This window comes from Gopherus evgoodei, chromosome 1, assembly GCF_007399415.2.
Source record: "Gopherus evgoodei ecotype Sinaloan lineage chromosome 1, rGopEvg1_v1.p, whole genome shotgun sequence".
Lineage (NCBI taxonomy): Eukaryota > Metazoa > Chordata > Testudines > Testudinidae > Gopherus > Gopherus evgoodei.
In genome coordinates this window covers 215,771,743-215,797,881 of record NC_044322.1, presented here as the reverse complement: position 1 = coordinate 215,797,881, position 26,139 = coordinate 215,771,743, and the positions used below count along the sequence as shown (strand labels likewise).

Sequence of the window (26,139 nt, the reverse complement as noted above, 5' to 3'; positions counted from 1 at the left end):
AAAGTGTCTCCAAACATCTCCTTTTGGAGTGACTACCAAGACGGCCGTGGGGCTAGCTACAGATCTGACAGGGAATGGTCTGCTCCATCTTAGTTTCATCTTTCCTTTCGTCATCAATTCCCTAAGCATCATCTTGTCCCCTATTTTCCATTGATACCCCATTTGTCCCTTCTGCTTTTCTTTGTCTATGCTGATTTTCTTCTGCCCAAATTTCTTCTATTGTTTGTATCAAGTTTGCCACCCATACTGTTCTCTGCACCCATTCCAGCATTTGCCTGCTTGGTGTTAACAAAACTTGCCTGTCATTAACTCAGAAGGGGTGTACTTGCTTCCTGGTTGTCCCAGAGCTCTTGTGGTCACCAAAATAGCAGGGAAAGCCATGTCCACAGAACCTTAACTCTAGTTTGAGCTTTATTATCGGAGATAGAGATCATTTCAACCCAGCCTGAGAAGTTATCTGTTACTACTAAGCAATATTTCTTTCCTGTGGGAGTTTTTTTTTTAGAAATCCAATGTAATCCATTTGCAATCACATAGACCTGTAGTGTCAGGCTGATATCTCACTGCCCTCTCTTTTCAGCTTTTGGTTTGTGCACAAATTAATCCCAAGCACCTGTGACAAAAATCTTCCATCTGAATTCTCATTCCTGGACACCACATTGCTCTTTTTACCTGCACTAATATTCTTTTTCGCCCAAAATGCCTTGTTCATGAGCAAATCTAATTATTTGTTCCCTACTCTACTTTTAGGTACCCACTTTTCCTGTTATCCCTGTTTTGCTACTGTCATCTCTTCTTTCTTTACTTCCCATTTTCCTTCCACTCCTGCTATATTCTGTTCTACCAATTCCCAGTACAAAAATACTTTGTTTTGTAGATTGTTGACTGTCTGATTTCCCCTTTGGGTCATCTTGTATGCTATCCGACCTTACTCTGTTCCCCCGTTGAGATCAGGTCACCACTTCAGTCTCACCTTTTCCTAGATTCAACTCGGCAACTTGTGCTTTTTTTAGTATCCTTCCATGTTGGATGGGGTGCTATGTGCTTTAACATGCTTAATTTCTGTAGAACCTGTTCATTGTCTGATTATTTTAATAATTGTTTTCCTCTGCTTCCAATATGACATCTCTTTATCCCTGTTTTTCCCATATGGGAGCCCACATGGCCATTCCAAATGAGATCCACCCCCTATGATAGGGATTGGAAATGCCTGGACCTCTTCGGGAGAAAGGCCTACTTCTCTGCCACATTGCAGTTTAGAATTGCAAATTATCAAGCTTTAATGGTGAAATATGACTGCCAATTATATAAAGCTCAACACCTTTATTGATCAACTTCCAAAGTCACACTGCGACCCGTTCCGAGCTATTATCCACGAGGGACAAGTAGTAGCCAAAACAACGCTCCAGTCAGCCCCTGATGCAGCCGACAAGCAGGCTGGTCCATCTCCACTGCAGTTGTTATGCGGCAAGTGTTTTGGTTTCACCTATTTGGCTTCCTTAAGGAAGTGCAGATGACAGTTGAAGACCTTCCCTTTGAAGGCACCAAATTGTTCTCTGAAAAGACTGATGCATCTTTCTATACCCTGAAAGATTCCAGGGCCACTCTCACTAGTTAGGAATCTTTACTCCCGGACAAAAGAGAGAGTTTAGTCTGCAACCTCAACATAAATCCCCCACTTCACAATTCCCAACTCAATGTTTTTACAAGCCTCAGAGAGAGAAGTCAAGATTTTCCACATGTAAGACATTAGGCCCACAGCCCTCCACATTGCAACTGTCTACCTCAAAACATCAGTTTTGATGTGTTGGTTGAGGCGTTGACAGACCACTTTTCTCAACCGCTGTAGTTGACCAACCCGTCTCACTCATTTGGCTACTGACTTGCCTCGTTTCACAGCACCTGGGAACATAAAACATAAAACTGATGGGTCCTGAAAATCATCCACTCCATTCAGTTTAACTCCCTTCCCCGTACCTCTTCGGGGACCCTTCTCATGAGAGTTTTCTACGGCAAGAAATAGATCACGTTCTCTTGTTAGGGGCCATAGAACCAGTATCTCAACATCTATGAGGTGAAGGTTTTTGCTATCATTATTTCCTGATACCCAAGAAGAGGGGAGACCTGTACTAGACCTCAGAGCACTCACAAGTTTGTCAAGGCCCAGAAATTCAAGATGATCACTCTAGCAATGATTATTCCAGCTTTGGAACAGGGAGACTGGTTTTCAGCCCTTGACCTTGTTTTCATATTTCAATCTTCCATTCCTCAGATTTTCCCTAGGACAGGGCCACTACCAGTACAGAGTATTCCCCTTTGGGCTATCATCGGCTCCCAGAGTATTGTCCAAAATCCTCTCTCTAGAGGTAGCTCACCTTGATCATGGGGGGGTCCCGGGGATCATGATCTTACCCCTATCTGGATGACTGCCTCCTCAGGGCTGGCTCCTTTGATGAAACTCAGCTGGTTATCAAAACCACAGTAGACCTGTTCATGGAACTGGGTCTACAGATCAATGTCCAAAAATCAACCTTTTCCGCTGTACAATGCCTAGAGTTTGTAGGGGCTGACCTCAATTTGTTACAGGCCAAAGAACTCCTGTCACAACACAGGTTCCACACTTTGGCCATGCTCAATCAGTACAAACCAGCCCTCAAATATCAGCAACACACTGCCTCCACGTCCTGGGGCATATGGCAGCAGGCACAGAGGTGATACCTCATGCCAAACTTCAACTGCAATGCTGCCTGATGTGGTTCAGCTAAGTCTACAGACTGAGCAGAGACATATTAGACTTACCTCTGTCACTAACTACCAAGGTCAAAAACTCCCTGGACTGGTGAAAAAATGCAGCAGATGTTAGCAAACTTTCCCATCATTACTACTTACCACTGACTCATCCCTTATAGGATGGGGCGCACATTTAAACCACCTAAAAATATTAGGAAAATGGTCATCCACGGAGATATCCTTCCACATCAACCTCCTCGAACTCAGGGCAGTCAGGAATGCCTGTACCCATTTCCTCCCACCGATTAAGAGAACACAAACAAGAGTCTTAACAGACAACATAGCATGTATATATTACATAAATTGGCAGGAAGGAAAAAGGTTGCCCTCCCTCTGCTCAGAAGCACTAAAGTTATGGAATTGGTGCAGTTCCCACACTATCACACTATCAACCTTCCAGGAGTACAAAACTCAATAGCGGACAGTTGCAGTTACAAATTCCCACACAACCATGAATGGGAGACATCCCACCTCTACGTGGGAGCTGAACCTAGTGTTGAAAGGCCTGACTAGACCTCTTTTAACGTGTAGCTACTTGTTTGCTCACATATCTGTGATGAAAATAGCCTTCCTGGTGGCTTTCAGTGCATGTGCAGGCCAAATTGACACTGCTACCAAAAAGCTCTCCGATCAGCAGTGCAGGGACACAAGCACACCTACAGTTGGGCACCCACATGAGGCCACATCTTGAAGAACCATTGTTACTGCACAAGGTGAATAACTTTCTCTTCACACATGCATATTTGAGTTTGGCAGCTAAATTATCTGCAGGTTCCATCTGTGCTGAGAATGCTCAAGCCCATAATTGCAGGGTCTGAACAGGACTTTCTGTGCAATTACTCATCCCAATGGTCAGGGGACTACCAAGAGACTGAGAGAAGGGAGACTGTCTCTCCTGTGATCTTAACACTTCACAACCAGGGGGTCCAGCAAGCAAGATGAGAGAGAAGGAGGATCAGCTTGATTGGAATACAGAGGGGTGGAGGACAAAGACGGACAGCAGAGGGAATAGACTGGCTGCGAAGGGAAGACAGGAATGAATGGTGTTGGGGGGCAGGGCAGAGAAATGGACTGCAAAAGGGTATATGCCAAGATCAGGGACAGAAGGTGGCAAGTGATAGGAACACTGGGAAATAAAGGTCTAGCATCACTAAAGGGGCCTCCTTTCTAGAACTTAGGGTAAAATCCAGGATTTTTGAGTCTCAACTGTTTGCTAGTAGGTTTCACAGCTATTTGCTAAGGGTGTGTATCACTCTACTATTGTTAGTTCACACAGAGCATAAATGCCTATCGCTGCTACCAGTTACTCCATTAGCTCAAGTAGTAAAGGGTCTGTGCTGTGGATCTAAAGCTTCCAACCTTGTTGATGATGCGTTAGAGGGGTCAGTATGGTTTCTCATGATAGAAGATTTGTTTTTTAAGTTTGCAGTGTTAAACTAAGACGTTAATTGAAAAACATTAAGGTTGCAAAGTCACACCCTCTAAGAGGAAATATCAGAATTAAGATTGCTCATGCACATCTTAATTCAACTGTGTGTGTATACATTATGATACAGTCTTTAATTACAGGATCATGTAATTTTTTCCACAGGATCCCTCCATCATTCATTGCACAGGGTGAGTCTCCTCTGGGAATGGACCAGGGTTGTCTAGTGAATGAGATTGTTGTCTGTAGCACCCCTGCCTCATTTGTTACAGAAGTTGGAAGGCAGTGGATTTCAGGAAGACAAAAGGATGGTCTTACGGTTTAGTCATTGGATTCTATTCTTGTCTCTGCCACGGAGTTCCTGTGTAATTAAATTAAGACTTTTCACAGGTGGTCACTAATTATGTGTCCTTCATTTTCTAGGTGCCCAACTTGAGATCCTGGGGTCTCATTTACACATGTGGTAAGCACTTGCAGCTGAAGTCAATGGGAGCTGTGCTTTGAACATATAAAGTGCTATAAAAATGCTAAGTATTGTGATTGATGTACCAGGCTCTGGGTGTCTCAAATTGAGCACCCAAAATGAATGGATACCATTTGTCCTTAATTTCTCTGAACCTCAGTTCCCGATCTGTAGAATGGCAATTATAATACCTCCCTATCTGACAGCAGTGTGGTGAAGATACATTGTGAAGCACTCAATGATGAGCACTGTAGAAAAGCCCATGAGGAAATTAATAATTCTGTATTTAAAACATAATTTAACTAATGTGCAGTAAACAAGGCCTGGGCCACACATTAAATGAGGATGAAAAGAATCCATTCAGTGAGCACTGTCCGTCCTGTGCAATGAATGAGGCAAGCATTTTGTGGGACAAATAGTATGTGATCATGTAATTAAAGACTGTGGCATAACACGTATGTACAAAGAGGATAGACTGAGGTAACAGAGGCAATCTTAAGTCTGGCTTTTCCCAACTTTTGAATGCTTGACTGTGCAATATTATCTTTCTTTTAATGTAGTCCTCCACCCCCCAACCCCACCTTGTTTATATGTAATATTTGGGATAATATCATGAAAACTTTTCCTTCTATCTAGATACTTAAATGGCCCATAGTAGCTGAGCCTCTCCTAACTATTTAAAATAGAAATAATAGTAACAAATTCCCTCTCTGTTCCTTCCCAGCCTTTAGAAGAAATACTTTGCTCTGTTCTTAAGGATGTTTGCTTGTGTGCAAGTGGTTGTTTTTGTGTCTGCATGATGAAATTGAGGTTGAAGAAACAGGTTTTGAACACAGTGGGTATGTCTACACAGCAATTAAACACCCACGGTTGCACCAGGTCAGCTGACTTGGGCTCACAGGGCTGCAAAATTGTGGTTTAGATGGTTTGGGCTTGGGCCTGAGTTCTGGGACCCTGTGAGCAGGGAGGGCCCAGAGCCTGTTTTCCCCGCACTAGATCTAATGTTTACACAGCACTTTTACAGCCCTGCAGCCTGAGCCCTGCATGCCCAAGTCAGCTGTAGTCATTCTTATCTCTTGCCAGAGTGAGTTGCATAGTTTGGGTCCAGTTTTTTTGAGAAGTCTGTCTTTTGTATTCACAAGCCTTCCTCCATAGTTGGCAGCTTAATTGTTTTAGTTCTGATTATTTCTGTTGTGGGGACGCATGGTCATGGAAGGGGGGGCACTCTGTCATGTTCCTGTGACCAATCCTGTAGAGGGCTTTGAATATCAGAATGGAGACCTTGATCCAGATTCTGAATTCAGTGGAGATCCAGTGCAGAAAATGGAGATGTTTACATGGTGTCCTGTGTTGCTGTGCACAAAAGTTGCTGCATTTTGTACCAATTGGATTTTTTTTCAGGTCAGGTGATTTCATTCCTAGATAGGGATAACAGTAATCAAACCTGATGGTCGTGAGTGCCTGGATCACTGTGCTGCATGCAATAAAACTCAGTCTTTTGTCCAGTCACAGAAGAAAGTGGGCTTTTTTCCCCCAACATGTCTCTCTGGCTATGGGTAAGAAATAGGGCTGTCTAACGATTAAAAAAGATTAATCACATTGTTAAACAATATTAGAATGCCATTTATTTAAACATTTTTGGATATTTTCTACATTTTCAAATATATCGATTTCAGTTACAACACAGAATACAAAGTGTACTGTGCTCACTTTATATTTTTGATTACAAATATTTGCACTGTAAAAACAAAAGAAATAGTATATTTAAATTCACCTAATACAAGTGCTGTAGTGCTCTTTATAATGAAAGTTGAACTTACAAATGTAGAATCATGTACAAAAAATAACTGCATTCAAAAATAAAACAATGTAAGTCTTTAGAACCTACAACTCTACTCAGTTGTACTTCAGCCAATCACTCAGATAAACAAGTTTTGGTTACAATTTGCAGGAGATAATGCTGCCCACGTCTTGTTTACAATGTCACCTGAAAGTGAAAACAGGCATTCGCATGACACTGTTGTAGCCAGCATCGCAAGATATTTACGTGCCAGATGAGCTCAAGATTCATATGTCCCTACATGCTTCAACTACCATTCCAGAATATGTGTCCATGCTGATGACGGGTTCTGCTCGATAACAGTCCAAAGCAGAGCGGACCAACGCATGTTCATTTTCATCATCTGAGTCAGATGCCACCAGCAGAAGATGGCTTTTCTTTTTTGGTGGTTCGGGTTCTGTAGTTTCCACATCGGAGTGTTGCTCTTTTAAAACATCTGAAAGCATTCTCCACACCTCGTCCCTCTCAAATTTTGGAAGGCACTTCAGATTCTTAAACCTTGGGTCGAATGCTGTATCTGTCCTTAGAAATCTTGCATTGGCACCTTGTTTGCATTTTGTCAAATCTTCTGTGAAAATGTTCTTAAAACAAACGTGCTGGGTCATCCTCCAAGACTGCTGTAACATGAAATGGGTAAAACAAACCAGGAGACATACAATTCTCCCCGAAGGAGTTCAGTTGCAAATTTAATGAATGCATTTTTTTAATGAGCATCATCAGCATGGAAGCAGGTCAGCTTCTGGAATGGTGGCCAAAGCATAAAGGGGCATATGAATGTTTAGCCTATTTGGCATGTGGCTACAAAAGTGTCATGCAAACACCTGTTCACACTTTCAGGTGACATTGTAAATAAGAAGCAATCAGCAGTGTCTCCCGTAAATGTAAACAATCTTGTTTGTCTTAGCAATTTGCTGAACAAGAAGTAAAACTGTTTAGACTTGTAGGCTCAAAAGTTTTACATCGTTTTGTTTTTGAGTGCAGTTACATGACAAAATCTGCATTCGTAAGTTACACTTTCACAATAAAGAAATTGCACAGCAGTACTTGTATGAGGCGAATAGAAAAATACTGTTTCTTTTGTTTATCATTTTTACATTGTGAATATTTGTAATAAAAAATAATGTAAAGTGAACACTGTACACTTTGTATTCTGTGTTGTAATAGAAATCAATATATTTATTTGGAAATGTAGAAAAACATCCAAAAATATTTAATAAATTTCAGTTGGTATTCTATTGTTTAACAGTGTGATTAATCACAATTAATTTTTTTAAATCGCAGTTAATTTTTTTAGTTAATCGCATGAGTTAACTACCAAATCTTATTACAGTAACAAACATGCTGCAAGACTCAAGTCACTATTTAATTATTCTTTTTCAGTGTTACTTCTTACTAGGGCTGTTGATTAATCGCAGTTAAAATGTACGTTGTGTTTCAGAACTTCCAGGAGCTGGAGAGAGAGAACTGAATTACATTATAATGTAGCAGGCAGAATAGACTAAAGAGCAGGGGACTTGGAGTCAAGATTCCTGTGTTCTATTCCCAGCTTTACCCCGAGTTGCTCTATGACCTTGGACAAGTCTCTTCCTATCTCTGCCTCCATTTTCCCATCTGTAAAATGGGGAAATTAATCCTTCTTTGTGGCACTTTAAGCACGTCAGTGCTTTGAGTTGGTTGTATGAAAAGCACTATTATTTATTTAATGTAAAATAGTTTTAGGATTGGCGTGTTAGATGTCTTAGACAAGTTAGATGTATTCAAGTCAGCAGGACCTGATGAATACATCCTAGAATACTGAAGGAGCTGACTAATGATTCAAATATCTCCTTAGTGATTATCTTTGAAAACTTGTGAAAGATGGGAGAGATTCCAGAGGACTGGAAGAGGGCAAATATAGTGTCAATCTATAAAAAGGGGAATAAGGACAACCCATTGAATTACAGACCATTCATCTTCAGTACCTGGAAAGATAATAGAACAAATAATCAAGTAATCAATTTGTAAACACCTAGAAGATAATAAAGTGATAAGTAACAGTCGATATGGATTTATCAAGAACAAATCATGTCAAACCAATCTAATAGCTTTCTTTCACAGGGTAATAAGCCTTATGAATAGGGCAGATGTGGTAGATGTAGTATATCTTCACTTTACTGGGATTGTTGTTACTATCTTGCTAGACCTTCTCATAAACAAACTAGCATAATACAGCCTAGATGAAGCAGTTATAAGGTGAGTGCCTAACTGATTGAAAAATTCCCAGAGAGTAGTTATCAGCAGTTCACAGTCAAGCTGGAAGCGCATATAGAGTGGGGTCCTGCAGCGATCGGTCCTAGATCCAGTTCTTTTCAATATCTTTGTAAATGATTTAGATAATGGCAGAGAGAGTACACATGTAAAGTTTACGGATGATACCAGGCTGGGAGGGGTTGCAGGTGCTTTGGAGGGTAGGATTAAAATTGATCTGGAGAAATGGTCTGAAGTAAATAGGATGAAATTCAATAAGAAGAAATGCAAAGTACTCCACTTAGGAAGGAACAATCAACTGCACACATGCAAAATGGGAAATGATTGTCTAGTAAGGAGTACTGTAGAAAGAGATCTGGGGGTTATGGTGGATCATAAGATAAATATGAGTGAACAGTATAACACTGTTGCCAAAAAAGCAAACATAATTTTGGGGTGTATTAGCAGGAGCGTTGTAAGCAAGACATGATAAGTAGTTCTTCCACTCCACTCCACGCTGATGAGGTCTTAACTGGAATATTGTGTTGAGTTCTGGGTGCCACATTTCAGGAAAGATGTGGACAAATTGGAGAAAGTCCAGAGGAGAGCAGCAAAAATGATTAAAGGTTTAGAAAACATGACTTATGAGGAAAGACTGAAAAAACTGGGTTTGTTTAGTCTAGAAAAGAGAAGACTGAGAGAGGACTTAAGTTTTCAAGTACATAAAAGGCTGTTAAATGGAGGAGAGTGAAAAATTGTTTACTTCTGAGGATAGGATAAGAAGTGATGGGCTTAAATTGCAGCAAGGGAGGTTTAGGTTGGATATTATGAAAAACTTCCTAACCGTCTGGATAGTTAAGCACTGGAACAAATTGCCTAGGGAGGTTGTGGCATCTCCATCATTGGAGGTTTCTAAGAGCAGTTTAGACAAACACCTGTCAGGAATGGTCTAGTTCAGTGGTTTTCAACCTGTGGTCCATGAACCCCTGGTGTCTGCAGACTGTCTAAGTTTTCCAAAGGGGTCGCACCTCCTTTTGCATTTTTTTAGGGGTCCGCAAATGAAAAAAGGTTGAAAACCACTGGTTTAGTTGTTATGTGGTCCTGCCTTGAGTGCAAGGGACTGGGCTAGATGACCTATTGAGCTTCCTTCCAATCCTGCATGTCTGTGATTCTATATCATGTTGTAGCAAACTGACTAGTGTGGTCTGGGTTGTCAGTGCCTTGTACTGGATTGAATCAGTATTTTTCACCTATGTTCTCCTAGGTCCTGTACATCTTACAATAAGAGAAATCTCATTTATCTTTACTGACAAGGAAGGACCTGTGCTTCCGGTGCATGCATATTTGAATTACATCCAGGCCAAATATTGCTGCTGCTTCCATAATATTTCTAAGTTTGTATCTTTTCCCTCTGCTCCCTCAGCAGAACTCTTGCACAGCCCCATATCTATAAACTTGATTACTGTGACTTCTTCCTTTAAGACTCCCTGGACACATAGACCACTTACCTTCAATCCATTCAACATGCAGCCACTAAGATTATCTTTCTGGCCTCCTGGTCTGACTATCATCCCCAAATCACCTTTGAATCCACTGGTTCTTCTTTTTCCTCCATATCATGTTCAAGCTTTTTGTCCTCTCCTTTAAGTCACTGCACAGCTTCGTCCCTCATGAGCTTTCCTTTTTTGCTACCACTACCATTGTATAGTTGTCAGATTCTTCCATAAACAACCCCATACCTTTTCTCATGCTGCATCTTATGCGTGGAATGGCCTCCTTGCTCTGATCAGGACCACTACCCTCTCCTTCTCCTGACCCACCTTTTCCATGATACCTGCAAGAAATTAGCCAATTAATGTCTACATTGATGGGAAGTTGGAGATAGTGCCAACTTAGTGGACCCCAAAAAGATTTACTAAAATAATGACCCTGTCTGTGAACCCCACCAGAGCTTTCCATGAGCTCAAGATTGAATCATTGACGTTTTAGAGAACAGCTGCTGGATTACATCAGAGTTGGACTGACAGAGAAATTAAAGGATGTTCAGTGCTGTATCTGGTTATTATAAATGTTTAATGGGGCAAACAGAGACAGGGACCTGACCCCTCTGTGTATTTACCTCTCTCTCCAGGCATTGAGAACCTGCCATTTGAATTGCAGAGAAATTTCCAACTCATGCGAGATCTAGACCAGCGAACAGAAGGTAAGTGTCAGGAATGAGGCCCAGAGAAATGTGCCGTGAGTAGGCAAGGAGCCTGCAGCTGGCCTGCTCTTCATTTCCTTGCAGGTGGTGGTGGTGTGACAACAGGGCAGAGGAGGGAGCCTGCAACTGTTCAGATCTGCCCTTCCTAGCAGAGGACACTGGGATATTTTTGACCCTGAATCCGGTCTTGTTTCAGACCTCAAGTCAGAGATTGATAAACTGGCCACGGAGTATATCAGCAATGCACGGACTCTTTCTTCGGAGGAAAAACTGGGGCTTCTCAAGCAAATTCAGGAGGCCTATGGGAAATGCAAGGAGTTCGGGGATGACAAAGTGCAGCTGGCCATGCAGACCTATGAGATGGTATGAAGGAGAGAGGGGGAGCAGAGTGGTATCTAAGGGTTATAGCATGAAGGGCTGGGAGTCACGACTCACTGCATCCTGGTACTGGTACTGGATGGGGTTTTAAAGCATTTGGAAATATTTTGCTCCAGCCCCAGCATGGATCCCTGTTTCCCTTGTAGGCATCACCTACAGTTTCCTCTCTGCTGAAGTCCCATCCCCTGTCCTTTCTAGGCCCTTCAGGATTCCATCCCCTAATAATGCTTTTGCTTACCGTCATACCTGCAGGTGGATAAGCACATCCGGCGGCTAGACACGGACCTTGCCCGTTTTGAAGCTGACTTGAAGGAGAAGCAGATTGAGTCGAGTGACTACGACAGCTCCTCCAGCAAGGGCAAGAAAAGTGAGTCCCAGGGCCCTGCCACAAACTGATATGGTGGGGCCCAGGATCACGGAAGTGGTGGAGTTGGAAGGGAGCCTGGAAGGAGGATGGCAGGAGATGGCCCAGAGACTGTGAGGAGGAGCTAGAACCCCAGCAAGTGACGAGGAGGTGACCCAGGGATGATGGTGGAGAGTTGTGTTGGGGAGTCTCAGAGGAGATGATGGTGGGGTGTAGACCAGAGACTATGAAAGAGCAGAGTGTGTGTGTCTTAATGCTGTAAAGGGGGCTGGTGTACAGGTATCTGTCTTGGTGAGTGGAAGAGTTTAATGCCCATTTATTTTCCCCATCCCACCAGAGGGCCGGGCCCAAAAGGAGAAGAAAGCTGCCCGTGCTCGTTCTAAGGGGAAAAACTCTGATGAGGAGGCACCAAAGATGGCTCAAAAGAAGCTGAAACTCATCCGCACGTAAGTGAAAGGGAGACTTAGGGAATAGGGGGTAACCCCACAAGTCAGGTCAGACCAGTGGGTCCATCAAGGTTCCCCTAATCAGGATGAAACCAATGGTCAGGTACTGCACTTTGTCATAGAATTATAGAAGATTAGGGTTGGAAGAGACCTCAGGAGGTCATCTAGTCCAACCCCCTGCTCAAAGCAGGAACAACCTCAACTAAATCATCCCAGCCAGGGCTTTGTTAAGCTGGGCCTTAAAAACCTCTAAGGATGGAGATTCCACCACCTCCCTAGGTAACCCATTCCAGTGCTTCACCACCCTCCTAGAGAAATAGTTTTTCCTAATATCCAACCTAAACCTCCCTCATTGCAATTTGAGACCATTTCTCCTTGTTCTGCATCTGCCACCACTGAGAACAGCCTAACTCCATCCTCTATGGAACCCCCCTTCAGGAGGTTGAAGGCTGCTTTCAAATCCCCTCTCACTCTTCTTTTCTGCAGACTAAATAAGCCCAGTTCCCTCAGCCTCTCCTTGTAAGTCATGTGCCCCAGCCCCCTAATCATTTTTGTTGCCCTTTGCTGGACTCTCTCCAATTTGTCCACATCCTTTCTGTAGTGGGGGGCCCAAAACTGGATGCAGTACTCCGGATGTGGCCTCACCAGTGCCGAATAGAGGGAAATAATCACTTCCCTCCATCTGCTGTCAGTGCTCCTACTAATGCAGCTCAATATGCCTTTAGCCTTTGGTAACAAGGGCACACTGTTGACTCATATCCAGCTTCTTGTCCACTGTAATCCCTAGGTGCTTTTCTGCAGAACTGCCTCTCAGCCAGTCGGTCCCTAGCCTGTAGCGGTGCATGGGATTCTTCCGTCCTAAGTGCAGGACTCTGCACTTGTCCTTGTTGAACCTCATCAGATTTCTTTTGGCCCAATCCTCCAATTTGTCTAGGTCACTCTGGACCCTATCTCTACCCTCCAGCATATCTACTTCTCCCCCCCAGCTTAGTGTCATCTGTGAACTTGTTGAGGGTGCAATCCATTCCTCATCCAGATCATAAATTATCCCCCAGCTTCACCCAGATCAGACCAATGGGCTAGTCCATCCCACTTGTCCCTGCTGTGCCCTGGAGCAGTGAGAGCAATAGCCTGAGTATCATGGCTGGGACTCCTACTGAGAGAAATATCCTTCCCTCCGGAAGGAGATAAAGTCCTGGAGAGATTAGGGCCTTGCTGTGAGGACAAGACCTGGGATAGTGGATTTCTGCAGTTATGTTGTGTTATGTGGGGAAGGGTCTCTTTCTGTGTCTGTCAAGGTGAAGTCCACAGCAGAAGAGGCCTCCCTGGATGAAGTGAGGGGGTGTCCCCACCCCGGTGACTTTACTGACCTGATTCATCCTTCTCCTCTGCAGCAGCACGGAGTATGGGATGCCCTCAGTGACATTTGGAAATGTGCACCCCTCAGATGTGCTGGATATGCCTGTGGATCCCAATGAACCCACCTACTGCTTGTGCCACCAGGTCTCCTATGGGGAGATGATTGGCTGTGATAACCCTGATGTAAGAGACTGGGCTTGGAGACAATGGGGGAGAGAGACTCGCACTAGGAGTTTGGTTCTGTTTATATGGGTCCTGCTATCTTAAGCAGTGACACCTGCAGGTTGAGGGTGTATGTACAGATTATGTGGGAGGGGAGAATTAAGGGGGATGCTCATTTTAGAGAGACCCTTAGGGGGACAGATTTTTGTCCTGGACAAGTCTGGAATCCAGGAGAAGGGAAACCTTAAAACAGAGTAGGTATTGGGTGAGTTTCTCAATCCATTTCCCCAATTCTGAATATTGATGTTGTCACTGCCGAGGATTTGCAGGGGGAGGTTATGTGATCAAATGCTGGGGGTGGGGGTGTTTGGTAGCCACCAAAAGACTCAGCAGGGGAGGAAACTCTACTGTACGATTGACTTTGTGCTCTCCATCCCACATCAGTGCTCCATCGAGTGGTTCCATTTTGCCTGTGTGGGCCTGACGACAAAGCCAAGAGGAAAATGGTGAGTGGGTGCTGAAACAAGGACATCAGAGGTTTCAAGAAGCTATAAATCACTGGGTGTTTGGAAGTTCTGGGACGGGGTGACTGTGGATGTTAGGAGGCGTTGGGATTGTGTCTCAATGAAGATTTATTGGGGGTTGTGTGTCTTTAAGGGCTTCTGTATTCTGTGTGGCTGTATTTGTGGGCACTAAGGGGGGGTCCCTCCCATGCCATAACTGCTGCCTTATCTCTCCTTTTCCTACCAGGTTTTGCCCTCGCTGCTCCCAGGAGAGGAAGAAGAAATAAAATCCCTGGAGCCCCCTGGTGCAGTGGCCAGAGTCCCATCTCTTCTGCTAGGGCCTCATCAAGGTTCCCCCAGCCTCTGGGCCTTGAGGTTGGGGGGAATCTTGCCCTGTTTGTGATTGGGGTGACCTTTGAATGGGCTATGCCCTCATGACAGTTCCAGTGTGTTCTGTATCCTGTGCTACCTTCAAATTCCCCTTGGAGGTCCTTTGTGTGTGCTGTTCTAGAACAGGTCTCTGAATCCCAGAGGGAATGAGGGTAGCTTGGTAGCCCCCAGATTCCCAGGGGTAGGATGGTCCCCTGATTTCCCTGGCTCACCCTTCACCCCACTTAGTCCATTGCCTGCATCACTCCTTGGGGAAGCCAGGCTTAGTCGGGGAAGTGAAAGATTACCTGAATGCCCATGGGAAGGAGGTAAGTCTCCCCAAACTTTATAGGTTCCTGATTTTATTAGATCTCTCCTGGGTGTGGGGGTAAGCAGGCCACCTTTTCATCGTACAGGTTGGTTGAAAAGTTGGGTCCCTTAGTCCCCTGCCCTACCTTACATTCCACTATCAGCTCCAGTATCAAGTGGTCTCTCTGTTGTATGTGGGAGAGGATGGAGTTTAGAGATAGCCGAAGTCTCATTTATTCCCCTTCTGGGGGAATATCTCAGGAACAGGTACTGTGTCTTACAGGAAAGAGGAAGCGTTCGTGATCTCAGGTGGAAATGGCTCTGTACCACCTGTGCTTCTGCCTCAGAGTTCCCCAATCCTTTTTGCTCTCCAAGATCCTTTTGTTCTGCTGGTTATGGAAAGTTTGGGAATCAAGATCCACCTTGTGAAATATGGAGTTAAATAAAACCCATTGAAACAAACACCCCAGCATTTGCCAGGGTCTGTGATTGTGGATCTTGGCTCTGACCTGTGGAGGATAACACACAAACCTTCTGTAGATCCCCCTCAGTGGGTAAAAGAGGTGCTGGTGGAGGATAGGGTGGCACTGTACATTAAAGACACCATTACCTATTTTAGAGTTACCAATAACTCAGAAGATGACCTAGGTGAATCTTAGGTTCACTGGCATTTCCAAAATATCAAAAGATTCATTTTGGGTCAAACTGAAAATGAAAACATTCTAATTTTTTTGCGAATTGAAAAGTTGGAAAAATTTCAAGTAGGGTCATATGAAACTTTTTTTTTAATTCATCTTGGATGCTTTTGTTTCAATTTAGGGCATTTTAACAAAGATTGGGGAGGACTATATTCAGAAAACAGCTGGAGGAGGAGGTGGTTGTGGTGCCCTCCTTATAGCTTTTAACCTAGTAGTTAGGGCACGATGTGGGATGTCCCAAGTTCAAGTCTGCTCTAAGGAATATTTGTTTATAAAAGGTGGAAGAGCTTCAACAGGAGAGCTTGAGGAAGAACCGTTCAGTGAATCTAGTCCACCTTTACTTTTGTTAAAATTTCAAAAATCGAAACAAAAAGTGATATGAAAACAAAATGCTTTGTTTCAACATCTCCAAAACTTTTTTTTTTTTTTTTGGTTCGATCATAACAACTGAGCAAACTCAATGCAAATCATTTTGGGTCAAACAAAATTGTGTGTTTTGCTGAGTAAAATATTTGCCATTATTTTTTCCCAGCTGTACTGATCATATGGATTGACATGCTTACTAACAAAGCCCAGGAGGGATACTGATGAATGGTGGGTCTTTCCCACACACTCTAGGGCACCCCATCTTTACCCTTCTGTGCACTCAAGGCATAACCCGGTTAATTTAGGCAACCCTACCCTTTCCCAGTTATAGGGCTCCGGTGAAAGGCACCCACCCTGACCCAGTTCCCAGAGATCAGGGCATAATGTTCTGCAGGTTTGCAAAGGCTTTACCAGTGAAAGAGCCTTAAACAGTAATATCTTTAACCTCTGTTTGTTTATTAACAGTTACCAAAAAACCACACACACTAAGCATGCAATACTCACCACTCCCAATAAGGCAGACAAACTTTTCCTGGTGACCAGTCAGGATCAAGTCATCCGGGGCTCCAGCTTCTGCACGATATGCTCTGCAGGGTTTTGAGGTCTGGCAGCTCTGATCTTGAGTTGTGTTCTGGAGTTAGGTTCCAAAGAATTTCCTTTTGGACCCCCAGTTACATAATTAAACTAAGTCCTGCTTAGTTGTACCTTAACCAATCATTTTAAAGTAAAGTACTACGAAACAGTATTTTTCACCAATTCTAGTCCCTTATGAAACAATTCTTTAACCCAGAGGTGGGCAAACCCTCCTGCCCGGCCCCTGAGCTCCTGCCCCGGGAAGCTCACCCCCAACCCCTCCCCTGCTGTTCCCACTCTCCCGCAGCCTCAGCTTGCCCCGCCCCACTGCTGCAATGCTCTGGATGCTCTCAGCCACAGCCTGATCCCATGCTCTGTGCTATGCGATGGCATGGCTGGCTCCAGCTGCGCGGCGCAGCTGCCTGTCCTGCTCTGGGTGGGTGTGACTGTAGTGCCACCAGCCACTGGTGCTCCAGGCAGCACAGTAAGGGGGCAGGGAGCAGAGGGGGTTGGATAGAGGGCAGGGAAGTTTGGGGTGTGGATGGGGGTGGGGCGGTCAGAGGATGAGGAACAGGGAAGTTGAATGGGTTCAGAGGTCCCTGGGGGGCAGTCAGGAAGGAGTGGGGGAGGTTGGATGGGGTGGCGGGGGGCAGTCAGGGGCAGGGGTTCCAGGAGCGGTCAGGGGATAGAGAGAAGGGGTGGTTGGATGGGGCAGGGGTCCTGGGGGCAGGAAGGCGGGGTGGATGGGGCAGCGGGGGGTCTGGATGCTGTTAGGGAACGGGGGGGGTTGGATGGGGCAGGGATCCCGGGGGAGCGTAAGGGGACTGGGAGCAGGGGAGGTGGATGGGGCAGGAGTCCTGGGGGAGGCTGTCAGGGGACGAGAAGCAGGGAGAGGGGTCGGGGAGGGAGCTGGGCTGGGCCACACCTGGCTCTTTTGGGAGTCTCAGCCTCCCCCAACTGGCCCTCCATACAATTTTGGAAACCGGATGCGGCCTTCAGGCCAAAAAGTTTGCCTGCCCCTGCTTTAACCAGTCACACTCCACCACCTTAGTTGATTTAAATCTTGCAAAATTAATTATGCAACAGATAGAAACATTTAAAGAATCAGACAGAGCCCCTACAGACAAACAATAGAGAAGTAGGGACCATAAAGGCAAAACATTAAAGTATAGATTTCACAATCACAGCTGTTCAGTGATTCCTGAGCAGACAGAATGCTATCAAACGTTTTCTTTTAACATCTTAAGATTCGTTCTTCGAGTGCTTGCTCATGTCGATTTGATGCTAGGCCTGTGCGCCCACGTGCACAGCTCCCAGACACTTAATGGTATCCGTAGGGCTGCCTCTGGTGGCCTCTGGAGTGCCACGCTCATGCACCAGTATATTAGTCACCACCAGCCCTGTGCCCTTTCAGTTCCTTCATATCGCCTGTGACAGATGCTGGAATGCCTCTTTCACTCTTGTTCAGCAAGTGTGATAGTGGTCTCTTGGAACTGTTTGTGTATAATAGTTTTCAGATAGTATTGTTAGCAGTTAAGGTAGAGTTAGTTACAGTCAGAGTCCTGTTGGGATGTTGCTGCAGGGACAAGGCATGCCCCGATCACCAGGTTTCAAGCCATGCTCTGCTTGTAATAAGCCAATGCGGGTTAGCTACCCCCATACAAGCTGCTTGAAGTGTTTGGGGGAAGCATATACAAAGGACAAATTTGTAAAAACCTTAAGCCAAGGACCCAAAAGACATCTGCTTAAAGGCACTGGTTCTTAGACAAGATGTGATTCATCACTGCCGAGGCTTTAGTCTCCTTGGCATTGACCTGCATCTTTATAGACAGCAGTCACCATAGCCTTGGTGCAGGTCATCAGTGCAAAGGTCACCTGCACCCCAGTCTCCAGCCCGTCGGCTCTCACCACCATCCTGCTATTGGTCTCTGCCTACATCACCATCCTGGCTTCATTCTCCAGCCTTAATGGCAGAGGGAGGCTTTGACAGCACCTCCATGGTAAGTTAGGGAGGAGTCCTCCCCAGAATTCAAAGGGGGCACTGTTCACTGGGGGCACTAGACGTGGCAGGGCCTGCGATGGGTGCCTGGCCGCAGGGCCAGTGGACGATCCAGTGTCCTTAATGGAATCCCTGAGGCCTCCCCATAATGCCAGGGCCATACTCACAATTTTCCTCAGTTGGGCCCTCCAAAAAGCAGTCTGTGGTACCATTGGCTCCAGGATGGGACCCAGAATCGGATTCTGACTCCAGCACTGGACGAGAGGCATCGGTTGCGGGGGAAGACTCTTCTTGGGTAGTATGTGGCCCAGCCCCTCCCCAGTTTACCTTCCTCTTCCTCTTCCCCTTCCCTGATGAGGTGGTCATGGGCCCATCTCACCCTCTGCCTCTCGATGACTTTAGAGGTGGCCTCAAATCTGGGCATACAGACTGATAAGCTTGCAGAACAAGCAGACAGCCTTTTTGACATCTTGGCACCGCAGCACCTGCCAAGGTGGCACTACCTGTGCACAAAGGAGTGCTTAAAGTAGTAAAGGCCCTGTGGCAAACCCTGTCTTCTTTGCTGCCCATATCAAAGAGGGCTTTAAAGAAGTATTATATGCTCAGCAAAGGATCTGAATACCTATACTCCCATCCATCCCCGGGTTCACTCATAGTATCAGTGGCGAACAAAAGGACAGGAAGGGACAGGTAAGAGCCACGTCTAAAAATAAGGATGCAAAAATGTTGGACCTTAGAAGGAAAATTTATTCGATTGCACGCCTGAGGATATCTAACCAATAAGCGCTGCTGGGTAGATATAATTACAACTTGTGGGATTCGCTGGCAAAATGTAAACATTCCTTGCTGCAAGACCTGGGCCAAGAGTTTGGATCTGTTCTGGAGGAAGGCAGGTCAGTAGCCAGGGCCTCACTCCATATGGCTTTGGACGCGGTGGACTCAGCAGCCAGATCTATGGCTATGGCTGTGTCAATGAGGCAGAGTTCTTAGTTGCAGTCCTCTGGCCTCTCCCTGGAGGTCTAACAGTCCATCCAGGACCTCTCATTTGAGGGCAATGCTCTGCTCTCAGAGCAAACGGATGCCAGGCTGCATGGCCTGAAAGACTCCTGTGCCATGTTCTGCTCCGTGGGGCTTTCCACACCACAGCCCTCCAGGAAGTCATTCTGGCCTTCTCCCCCACCGCTGAGGGTCTCAGGCTCCTTGAGACAAGGCTCCTACAGGAGAAGGGACAGAGACAAAGGCTTCAAACACCGTTGTCCCACCCCAGCCTCTTCAGGCTCCCAATCAGTCTCTGCATGTCAGTCAGGTGGCCCAAGACAGGCATTTTGAGGGTGTGTCCAAGGACAGTACCAGATTTATCAGCTCCAGCCCCCACTCTATTCCCTTTCCATACTGCCTGGTTCTGAATTACTGTAACCTCTGGGTACCCCCTGCAGTTTTTCTCCATCCCTTCCTCTCACTCCACCCCTGCGTCCTTCTTCAGGGACCCTTCTCTGGAGCAACTCCTCGTCCAGGAGGTAGAAACCCTCCTAAGGGTGGGGGTCGTAGAGGAAGTCCCTCAAGACATGAAGGGAAAGGGTTTTACTCCCAGTATTTCCTAATCCCGAAGGCCAAAAGGGTTCTCAGACCCATCCTAGACATGCGTCGCCTCAACAAATATCTCAAGAAATTGAAGTTCCACATGGTCTCTTTGGCCTCCATCATTCCCTCTCTGGATCCAGGAGACTGGTTTGCTGCCCTCAGTTTGAAGGATGCTTATTTCCATGTCTCCATTTTCCAAGGACACAATGGGTCAATGCCACTACTAGTTCATGGCCCTGCCCTTCGGCCACTGAATCACCCCAAGGGTGTTCACAAAACATATGGCCATAGTGGCCACTTACCTGAGGCATCAAGGGGTGTCCTTACCTTGACGACTGACTGATCAGAGGCAGGTCACGAGCTCAGGTGCAAGGGAGCCTCGACTTGGTGAGGTTCACTTTTCAGGATCTGTGCCTGCTTATAAATGAACAGAAATCAACTCTGTCACCAGTGCAATGGATAGAGTTTATGGGAGCAGTACTCAATTCTACCCAAGCCAAGGCTTTCCATCTGGAGTCCAGGTTCTGAACCATGTCAGACCTCATCACCCACATGAGAGCCCACTTGCTCACAACTGCCCATGTATGCCTCACACTACTGGACCACATGGCAGCATGTACTTACGTGGTTCAGCATGCACATCTGCATTTCAGACCCCTGCAAGCATGGCTGGTTTCGATCTACATGCCAGGCAGACACAATTTGAACCAAATGATCACATTCCTGTCACATGTCCTGGTTTCCCTAAGGTGTGACAGGAGAGCATTCAGTATTGGAGAGCATTCCCTTCATAGACCCGTGTCCTGCAATAATCTTTGTCTCCAATATATAAGACCTGGGATGGGGAAGCCCACCTCAGCGACATCAGCATGCAAGTTCTTTTGGTTGTAGGAAGATCGTTCCTTGCATATAAACATCAGGGAGCTGAAGGCAGTTTGGCTGACCTGTAAGGCCTATGCCAAGAGGCTCTCCAGCTATGGGACTTCTGCATCCAGTGCTCCATTCATCTCATGGTGTTGCACCTAATGGGTAACAAAAATGCGTTAGCAGATCTTCTCAGCTGGTCTTTCTTGCCTCGCCACGAGTGGTCTCTCCACCTGGAGGTGGTCAGCTGCATTTTCCAAAGATGGGGAGTTCCCCAGGTGGACCAGAACAGGAAGCGTCACCGGTTCTGCTTGATCTGCAGGCTCGACAGAGGTTCCCTGTTTGAAGCCTTCCTGTTCCCGTGGTTGGAACAAAGATTATCCTGATAGCTCCAGTGTGGCCGCATCAACACTGGTTCAGCACACTGTTAGAGCTTTTGGTAGCAGCGCCATTGGAACTCCTGCTCCAGCCAGACCTGCCTTCACAGAACCACAGCAGCTTGCTACACCTGAATCCAGCACCACTTCACTTGACGGCATGGTTGCTGCATGGCTGAATGTGGAGGAGCAGGCTTGCTTGGCTGAAGTTCAGCAGATCTTGATAAGCAGTAGAAAGCCCTCCACCAGTGCTACCTACCTGGCCAAATGGAAGCGTTCTTCATGTTGGGTCTCGGGCCAGAACCTATCTCCACTCCAGACCTCACATCCTAGACTACCTGTTGCATCTAAAGCACCAAGGTCTGACTCTTTCATCAATCAGGGTCCATTTGGCGGCCATCTCGGCCTTCCGTCTGCTGGTTCAGGGCAGATCTGCTTATTTTCCCCATGATATGACGGTCAGATTTCTGAAAGTCTGGCGTGACTTTATGCTGAAGTTCGTGAGCCTATCCTGCTTTGGGATCTACACCTGGTGCTGTCTAGGCTCACAGGTCCACCCTTCGAGACATTATCTTCGTGTTCCCTGCTATTCCTCTTGTGGAAGGTGTCCTTCCTGATTGCAATCACTTCAGCCTGCAGAGTTTCCAAGTTAGAGTGCTCACATCAGAACCACCCTATATGATGTTCTGCAAGGATATGGTCCAGCTGTGGCCCCACCCAGCCTTCTTGCTGAAGGTGGTGTCGCAGTTCCACAATAATCAGGATATATTCCTGCTGGTGTTTTATCCCAAGCCTCATAAGTCCAGCAAGGAACTCAGGCTACATATCCTGGATGTTAGAAGGGTGATGGCTTTCTACCTCAAGAGAACCAAGCCCTTTCCTAAGTTGACACAGCTCTTTGTTGCAGTGGCAGAAAGGATGAAAGGCCTGCCGGTTTCTGCCCAGGGGATCTATTTGTGGATAGCCACATGCATTGAGTTCTGCTATAAGCAAACAGGAGTGTCACCACCAGCTATCATGATCACCCATTCTACCAGAGCTCAGGCTTCATCAGCAGCTTTCCTTGCACAAGTTCTGATATAGGACATAAAACATCAGGGTTGGAAGGGACCGCAGGTCATCTAGTCCAACCCCCTGTTCAAAGCAGGACCAATCCCGAGACAGATTTTTACCCCCAGTTCCCAAATGGCCCCCTCAAGGATTAAACTCACAACCCTGGGTTTAGCAGGCCAATGCTCATACCACTGAGCTATCCTTCCCCCCGAGACACGATCTCGTTCTCGGTCTACACCTTTGCATCCCATTATGTCATTACCCAGCAGGCATGGGATGATGCAAATTTTAGTGGAGCATTGTTGCAAGCTGCAAGACCGTGAATTCCGAGCCCACCGCCAGGGATACTGTTTGTGAGTCACCTAACGTGGAATTGACATGAGCAAACACTCAAAGAAGAAAAAACTGTTACCTACCTTTCGTAACTGTTGTTCTTCAAGATTTTTTGCTCATGTCCATTCCATGACCTGCCCTCCATCCCTACTGATGGCAAGAAGGAACTGAGAAGGCGCAGGGCTGGTGGCGCCTAATATACCAGCACATGAGCATGGCACTCCAGAGGTCGCCAGAGCCAGCCCTATGGATACTAAGGCAAAAAGTCTCTGGCAGCCGTGCACATGAGCGTGTGAACTCTAGCATGGAATGGACATGAGCAACACATCTCAAAGAACAACAGTTATGAAAGGCAGGTAACCATTTTTGTTCTTTATCTGGTGATGGTGGGTGCTATTAGGACTGGAATGCTGCCTTAATAGCCTGATATTACATTGTTTTGATGAAATTTAGATGAAATGTGAGGATGTGACTCTCTGCTTCTTAGTTCGTGGCTGCTGCTGCTTACTGCAGAAAAGGTCCTCAGACCTTGCAGTGGAGGTTTATTGCAGACGACCAATTTGAACCAAAGAACAGGATGAGTTACTCCTTAAACACTTGAATGTAATGTGTAGGTAAAAATATTATGAGGGACCTCAGTTTGGGAGACTTATGCTGTTAGTCTCATGCAGCCAGTAGCACACCTTTTGCAAACTAAAAAGTTTTGAGTTACAAATTAGATACTGGGTGCAATACTTAGAATGTAAGATCTTGGGGCGGGAAGCATCTTTTTGTTCTATGTTTGTACAGGACATAGCAAAATGGGGCCCTAGTCTGTGACAAGGGTTCCTAGGCACTATGGCAATACAAATAGGAATGATAATAATACCTTATCTAACACAAAAGGTATTGTACCCAACATTTTGTATTTCAGTATAAGGGATAAAGATGAATTGATCACTGGACTGGAAGTTGCTGGTTGGCTAGGATCCAGTGATTATGATCTGATAACATTCAGTATCGGCAAGCAGTGGACATTCCCAGTTTGTCCAGTGATCAATTCATCTTAGAAGATATGAAGTTTAGAAAATTGATAAGAGGAGCTAAAGACTAGGGAAAAATCCATGGCTGGCAGGGCTAAGGACAATCAAAAAGCGTTTAAGTATATCAGGAACAAATGAAATCCTAGTAGTGGCCTTGTATTAGCAGGATAGGCCTTTTACTAGCTAGATATGGTAACATTGTTAATAATGCAGAAAAGGACAAGTGTTTAATAAATATTTTCTTTCTCTGTTTGGAAAGAAGTAGGATGATATGCTTGTAGCACATGAGGATAATTAATTACTTTCCAGTTCATTAATGAATAAGGAGAATGTTTATCATCATCTACTAAGGATAAACATATTTAAACCAGCAGGCCTTGTATCCCGAAGTTCTAAAACAGTTGTGAGGAGATCTCTGACACATTGATGTTAACTTTTAATAAAACTTGCAATACTGGGTACATTCCCGAAGACTGAAAGAGTGCTAATTTGTGCAAATACTCGGAAAGGGTGAGCAGGATTACCTGGGTAATTATAGGCTGGTTAGCCTTGTGACCTTGCACTCCATATGCTTTATGAAAATATGCTTATGAATGTGAATATAATGTAACTGGAATAAGCTTTATGAAAAAGGTCTCTTGTAAGGTATCATTAAAAAGCTTATAATCTAAAGAGTGTGTTCATCCTATTTGTATGCATGTATCATTCTTGTATCTGAAGCTGGAAATATGAAGTATAACTCTGAGGTCCTATTGTAATTATGCAAAGTGTGGGCCATTAATGGTGGTTTAGAATCTTGATGGCTCCCATTGACTAGAACAATTGGCTGTGAATGGTTTATTTACCTGCAGGCCTTCCTGTGTACATGTGGGCCAGCCTATGTGTAATGAAGAATGAGGTTTTACAGTGACATGTGACCATGTCACCTGATAATGAAATCCATCTTAAATATGGTACTTTTCCATTTGGAAGGAGAGGTGGGGACCCAGAGAAACAAAAGATTCCCGGTGTGTGCCAAAGCTACACAAGGGGGTGGAGCAAAACAAAGGGGGCTACTAGTCATGAGAGAGCCCATGCTTTACATCTAAGATGCCTGCAGGAACTAACAAGGTTTGTACCAGGGGAAAAGATTGGGCCCAGACTAGGGAGGAGTCTAGTCTGTGAAAGATGCTTATTGGAACATCTCTGAGGGTGAGATTTACCTGTAATTGGTTTCTTAATGTATTAGGTTTAGACTGGTATGTTTTTGCTTTATTTTGGTTGGTGACTGACTTTGTTCTGACTGTTTTTACTTGAAACCACTTAAATCCTACTTTGTATACTTAATAAAATCATTTTCATTTATTAATGAACCCAGAGTAAGTGATTAATACCTGGGAGAGCAAACAGCTGTGCATCTTTGTCTATCAGTGTTATAGAGGGTGGACAGTTTATGAGGTTACTCTACATAAGCTTTATACAGAGTAAAACAGATTTATTTGGGGTTTGGATCCCATTGGGAGCTGGGTGCTGGAGGCAAATAACCTGCTGAGCATTTTTTAGTTAAAGTCTGCAGCTTTGAGGGCAAGGACCAGACCTAGGTCTGTGTCGCAGCAGGCTAGCGTGTCTGGCTCAACAAGGCAGGGTTCTGGAGTCCCAAGCTGGCAGGGAAAATGGGCTCAGAGGTAATTCCAGAATGTCAGGTGACAGTCCCAAGGGGGTCTCTGTGGTCGAACCGTCACAAGCCTGACATCAGTCTTGGGCATAATTATGGAAAAGCTGTTATGAGTTTCAATTTTAAAAAACTTAACAGGATGGAAATAAAACCAGTCAACCTGTTTTTATGGAAAATAAGTCTTCTCAAACAAAGCCTGATTTCATTGTTTGATGAGACTACAAGTTTGTGTGATAAAAGTAACTCAGGTAACTACATATGTGTTAATAGACTTTTGACATTTTGGTTAAAAATGCACAATATAGTATCAATAAAGCACGTGTTAAATGGATTAAGAACTGGCTAACTGAAAAATCTCAAAGTAGTAGTCAGTGGGGGATCATTATACAGGGGTGTTTTTAGTGGGGTTCCTCAGGGAACAGGTTCTAGCTCCAATCCTATTCAACCTTTTAATCAGTGATCTGGAGGTAAATACAAAATCATAGCTGGTAAAATTTGCAAATCCCATGAAGACTAATGGAGTGGTAAATACCTAATGATAATGGAGGGCAGTCATAAAGAGTGATCTGTATGAGTGGGTAATTCATTCAAACAATTAATTTTAATATAGCCAAATGAAATGTCAAACATCAAGAAACAAGGAGTATTGGCCATACTTACAAAATAGGGGACAGTATCCTGGACAGTAGTGACCAAAAAGCATTTAAACATTGTAGTGGACAAGCAGCTCAGCGTGAACATCCAGTGTGGTGCTGTAGTAAAAAGGACTGTGTGATTCTTA

At 45.0% G+C, this 26,139-nt stretch overlaps 1 protein-coding gene across 6 annotated transcripts in view; it reads left to right on the top strand.

The window, feature by feature from the left end:
- Nucleotides 1–15,302, top strand: part of ING4 (inhibitor of growth family member 4) — a 36,290-nt gene extending 20,988 nt beyond the window's left edge. For 4 of the 6 annotated variants that reach the window (XM_030535652.1, XM_030535662.1, XM_030535677.1 and 1 more), the window contains 7 exons: nt 10,877–10,948; nt 11,145–11,311; nt 11,579–11,693; nt 12,028–12,136; nt 13,531–13,678; nt 14,102–14,163; nt 14,408–15,302. In XM_030535652.1, coding sequence (XP_030391512.1) covers nt 10,877–10,948; nt 11,145–11,311; nt 11,579–11,693; nt 12,028–12,136; nt 13,531–13,678; nt 14,102–14,163; nt 14,408–14,447 — 713 coding nt within the window. In that variant the 3' untranslated portion in view covers nt 14,448–15,302. Of the gene's footprint in view, nt 1–4,381; nt 4,408–4,639; nt 4,680–10,876; nt 10,949–11,144; nt 11,312–11,578; nt 11,694–12,027; nt 12,137–13,530; nt 13,679–14,101; nt 14,164–14,407 lie in introns of all 6 variants that reach the window. The other 2 variants (XM_030535643.1, XM_030535634.1) reach the window with 2 other exon arrangements.
- The last annotated feature ends 10,837 nt before the right edge of the window (nt 15,303–26,139 follow it).